This window comes from Zingiber officinale, chromosome 1A (genome assembly GCF_018446385.1).
Source record: "Zingiber officinale cultivar Zhangliang chromosome 1A, Zo_v1.1, whole genome shotgun sequence".
NCBI classification, from domain to species: domain Eukaryota; kingdom Viridiplantae; phylum Streptophyta; class Magnoliopsida; order Zingiberales; family Zingiberaceae; genus Zingiber; species Zingiber officinale.
In genome coordinates, this window is record NC_055987.1 from 190,165,451 (window position 1) to 190,171,046 (window position 5,596).

General features: G+C 35.8%; 1 protein-coding gene across 1 annotated transcript; it reads left to right on the forward strand.

Annotated features, from left to right (window-relative positions):
* The first annotated feature begins 952 nt into the window (after positions 1-952).
* On the forward strand, positions 953-3,531 carry LOC122013691 (alpha-humulene synthase-like). The gene is made up of 7 exons (XM_042569931.1): positions 953-1,101; positions 1,180-1,444; positions 1,610-1,982; positions 2,147-2,365; positions 2,613-2,748; positions 2,842-3,090; positions 3,177-3,531. Exons 1-7 carry the CDS (start codon positions 979-981, stop codon positions 3,468-3,470), a joined length of 1,659 nt encoding a protein of 552 aa, XP_042425865.1. The 5' UTR covers positions 953-978; the 3' UTR covers positions 3,471-3,531.
* Positions 3,532-5,596: the final 2,065 nt, after the last annotated feature.

The window sequence follows — 5,596 nt, forward strand, 5'->3', positions numbered from 1 at the left end:
TTAGTTTATCAGAAGCAATTTCAAAGATATACACATCGGAATAGTTTTTCAATCTGTAACAATCTTAGATTTAGAAAAAAAACTATTTAGGGCTTTTTTGAGGTTACAAAGAACATAGTCCTCTTTATTATTTTTTTTTTCATACTATAGCAGCTACAATGGCGTAGCTATTACAATGCTGACTCTAAATCAATAATTAGGCGGGAATATAAGTGGAAGATGCGTGTGTCAAATGCATAAGTGTGTCAGAAGTAAATATTGTATCGGAGGGTAGTTGTGGGGGTGAAGCACCCTTTTGATAAAAAACAATATAGGATGTTTCTTTGATGATTTGTTAACAAAAGGGTGCCCTCTTTGTTTTTGCTATAAAAAAAAAATGGAAAGAAAGAAAGAAAGATAGAAAAGAAGGAAGAATGAATGAAGGAATTTAATTTGCATGAGACTTCCAATTTAAAATTAATTTTTAAATGCAAAATTGAACGCGTGCTAATAGAATAGGAACAGCATTTCACATAAGTTTCGTTACCCGAGAAAAAAAAAAAGAAGATTAAAACTTTGTAGGTGTTTTGACCTCTCTCTCCGTCGAAATTCGGCCATCTAAATTCAGCGCATGCCGTTCTAAACACAAATTACACACCAACTAACTCATTAATATGATGTTTTCCAATTATGCGTTTTAGTTTAATCTATTTTTTGTGGACTGGGTGAAGAAACGGCCAACAGAAGGTGTCTCCCCTCATCAATATAATTATCACAACTTAATTAAATTACTCTCACAATAATATTTAATATAGGTTTAAGTTGTAAGTTTGTGGTCGTCAATGATACGTGAGCTTTTATTCCAATTAATTAATTAAATTATAACCTCCAGAGGAACGGGAAAAGAAGTACAAAAGTGAGCTTATAAATAGCGAGGAGAATTAGGGACCGAGTGCAAAAGTGAGCAATTCCTCAAGTCGTCACTCTTGATAATCATTGATGGAGAGGCAGTCGATGGCCCTTGCTGGTGACAAGGAAGAGATAATTCGTAAGTCGGCCGAATATCACCCTAGTGTTTGGGGAGATTATTTCATCCGAAACTCCTCTTCGGCCCTCGAAAAGGTGGTGCTTAATTAAGATCCTCTCATGTTTATTCATGGTTTTTTTGCTTTGTGCTTCTAATGAGTTTGGATGATCCAGGAGTCCACTCAGAGAATATTGATGAAGAGGGTGGAAGAGCTGAAGGAGCGAGTGAGAAACCTTTTCAAGGAAACAAGTGACGACGTATTGCAAATTATGAATTTGGTTGATTCAATTCAGCTTCTTGGATTGGATTATCATTTTGAGAAAGAAATAACTGCGGTACTAAGATTGATTTACGAAGCTGATGTTAAGAATTACGGGCTTTATGAAGTTTCTCTTCGATTTAGATTGCTTAGACAACATGGATATTATTTGTCCGCAGGTAATTAATATAAAAATAAGTAAAAATTATATATACTTTGTTAAAAGTACAATGGAAATTATAAATATTTTAGATATAATGAAACAATTGATTGTTTTGACTTTTTTATTATAATATCCATTGAGATAAATTGTTCGAAATAAACTTAGTTATCTATTCTTGTAGATGTTTTTAACAAGTTCAAAGATGAGAAGGGCAGATTTTTGTCGACCTTGAATGGAGATCCAAAGGGACTACTAAGCTTATACAATGCGGCTTATCTTGGAACACATGAAGAGACGATTCTCGACGAAGCTATTTCTTTTACAAAGTGTCAGCTTGAATCTTTGTTGGGTGAACTTGTGCAACCTTTAGCAACAGAGGTGTCTTTTTTCCTTGAAACACCACTGTGTAGAAGAACTAAAAGGCTCATGGTGAGAAAATATATACCTATTTATCAAGAGAATGTGATGCGAAATGATACTATATTAGAACTTGCAAAGTTAGATTTCAATCTACTACAATCTCTTCATCAAGAGGAAGTGAAGAAAATTTCAATGTAAGTAAATTATTTACAGTACATATATATTTTGTTATAAATATATATACTGTGTAAGCTAAGCAAAGTTAGATTAAGTTTCTAATTATAAATTTTGTATTTTTGGTTTAAACTAATTGACTTATTTTCCATATGTTCATACACTTTGGATGATATATTTGAAGGTGGTGGAATGATTTAGCACTAACTAAATCTTTAAAGTTTGCTCGTGACCGAGTAGTGGAATGTTATTATTGGATAGTTGCGGTGTATTTTGAACCTCAATATTCTCGAGCACGAGTAATTACTTCCAAGGCCATTTCCCTTATGTCGATTATGGATGACATCTATGACAACTACAGCACATTAGAAGAAAGTCAACTATTAACTGAGGCAATCGAAAGGTTTGTTTTTGGCTCATCATATTAAAATATTTTCTTTATCATTATAATTGTCATGCTATCCATATATATGATAGAAGTAAAATTTAGCAAAACAAATTTATTTGAAGATAACATGTCGATATAGACACGAAAATACTAACAATACAATAGTTAAACTTTTTCTGATTTTCATATTCATTTGGCTAGTTCTCCTTGGTGCTTTACGAATAACATGATCTCATTTTTCTCAATATTTCTTTACATTTAGGTGGGAACCCCAAGCAGTTGATTGTGTACCAGAATACTTAAAAGACTTTTATCTCAAGCTATTAAAGACTTACAGAGATTTTGAAGATGAACTAGAACCCAATGAGAAGTATCGCATACCATATCTTCAAGAGGAAGTAAGTGGGGCAATAGCACATGTATATTGAGTCTTGTTAACTTAATAATTATATAAATGTTAAATCTGTTTTTCCATTAAAAATTTCATATAGATAAAAGTTCTATCAAGATCTTATTTCCAAGAAGCTAAATGGGGTGTGGAAAGATATGTACCATCACTCGAGGAGCATCTTCTCGTTTCATTGATATCAGCTGGGTATTATGCGGTTGCATGTGCCTCTTACGTAGGTTTGGGAGAAGATGCAACAAAAGAGACATTTGAATGGGTTGCTAGTTCCCCTAAGATCCTTAAATCCTGCAGTATACTTTGTAGGCTTATGGACGATATAACTTCACACGAGGTACTTATTAGTTCCAATCATTTCCTTAGTTAAAAAATTAAAGTTTGATGGCATTAATATCTAACAATTTCTCTAAAAATTTATAGCGGGAACAAGAAAGAGACCATGTCGCTTCAACAGTTGAGAGTTACATGAAAGAACATGGTACAAGTGCAAAAGTGGCTTGCGAGAAGTTGCAAGTGATGGTGGATCAAAAATGGAAGGATTTGAACGAGGAATGCCTCCGTCCAACACAAGTAGCTCGGCCTTTAATTGAAATAATAATGAACCTCTCAAGAGCCATGGAAGACATATACAAGCACAATGATACTTATACTAATTCCAACACTAGGATGAAAGATAATGTCTCTCTTATATTGGTTGAATCCTTTCCTATTTAAGAGCATTGACCACTCTTCTATAAATAAATCTTAGTAAGAAGAGCATTGACCACTCTTCTATAAATATGTGATTTGAGAAAAAAGAAACTAATAATGTGAAACAGTTGAATCTACACTGTTACAATATTTTTGATATTGTAAATGTTTATTCAATTGTTATTAAATAGTGCTTTCTTTGATTATTTAAGTTGGACCACAAAGTGTTCATCATTCATGCTCTTAAATTTAAAGAAAATATGTAAAAAATTAGAGGATGGATGATTAGTCGAAAATAAATGTTATAGATGGAGAAGCAATTAATAAAACTATTGTTCACAAGCAATATCGTGTCATGCCTATTATGTTCAGTCTTTTATGTGTTAAAAAAAAATAATTATGCCTGTTGAAGCTCTCCAATAATCAGTTCAATTGTTTTCACTCTCTAGAAATTGTGTACCGCCCCCAGCCCGGGCGGGTCCCATCCGGATCGAAATGGGAACGCTACTCAGAAATGCCCATCGGGTAGACGACTAGCTCCACAGACCATCGGAGGTCCTTTCAGCGTGCTTTGTCTTCACTCGCACGTACCCTGGAAAACTTCCCAGGAGGTCACCCATCCTCAGATTTTTCCAAGTCAAGTATGCTTAACTTTAGAGTTCTTAAATTTGAGCTTCCGAAAAGGAATGTGCACCTTAGTGATATGGATAGTACCATCTAACCTTTTAATCCATACTTAACCAGAATCTCAGAACCGGGGTATTACAATCACCCCCACTTAAAGACACAACGTCCTCGTTGTGTAACCACGAATCATACCACAAGCAAATCCCATAATCTCCCTCGCTAGGTAGTGCCCTGGGTGCTCCTACCACAGGCGCACTCACGGTCGCAAGGTTGATCTGATACCATCTGTAACACCCCAGCTCGAGCGGGCCCCACCCGGACCGAATCGGGAACGCCACTCAAAATTGCCCATCAGGTTGAAGACTAGCTCCACAGACCACCGGAGGTCCTTTCAATATGCTTTTTCTTCACTCGCACTCACCCTGGAAAACTTCCCAGGAGGTGACCCATTCTCAGATTTCTCCAAGCCAAGTACGCTTAACTTTGGAGTTCTAAGTTTGGGCTTCCGAAAAGGAATGTGCACCTTAGTGATATGGATAATATCATCTAACCTTTTAAGTCATACTTAACTAGAATCTCAGAACCGGGGTATTACAAATTGTCATTTTGGTATTTGTTCATTACATCGGACAGAATAACGATTATTCTATGTAAGGGTGATCAGTTAAATTGAATTTACTGATCGAATCGACCGAAGTTAAAAGTTTGGTTCGATTAATTCAGAAATTCGGCTTTATTTTCTAGAAATATCGATTTAATTGGTTCGGTTTCGGTTTTGAAAATCAAAATTCGTTTAACAGATTAAACTGATATTATGAGTTGAACCAAACTAAACTGGAACTAAATCAAATCAAATCGAACCAAACTGGAACCAAATCGAACTGATATTATGAGTTGAATGTAACCAAAGTGGAACCAAACCTAATTAATGTTTTTGCAGAGAACACCAGACGATCGAACCTAAGTTTTGATTATGGCAAAGGGTCCAAAGTTAAGGTTGCTTGTTGTCTAAAAAGGTTAAATGAGATTGCAGGAAAGTCCTAAATGTTCTTAGGCAAAAGTCCTAATGGATTATAGGCAGGTGGAAAATCCTAGGGGGAGGTAACCCTAGGTAGTGGAAAGTCCTAATTGTGGTTAGGCAAGGTGATGTCTTGGTGGGTCGAGTACTTTGGGCGAAATCCTAGAGTCGGGAACTCTAGGTGAAAATCCTGGTGGTCGCGGACCAGGTGGAAGTCTAAACAGGTCGTGGAGCAGACGTTGAGCTTGAAGACCTAAAGCTTAGGATGCTGAGCAAAAGTCCAAACAATCATGGAGGACCGATCTGGCAAAAGGTAAACTCTCCTGAGAGGAATAGGTGAGGACGCGTTCCCTCGAAGGGAACAGTAAGCGTCGGTTCAACCTAAAATTTCAGCGAAACTCAAAGTCAGAACTAGACAGTTAAAGACTGTCAAATTTATATTATATATATAGTTTATTGCCCGGACTAATATTGTTTTGTAAGAAAAAGCAAGGCTGGAAAAAAT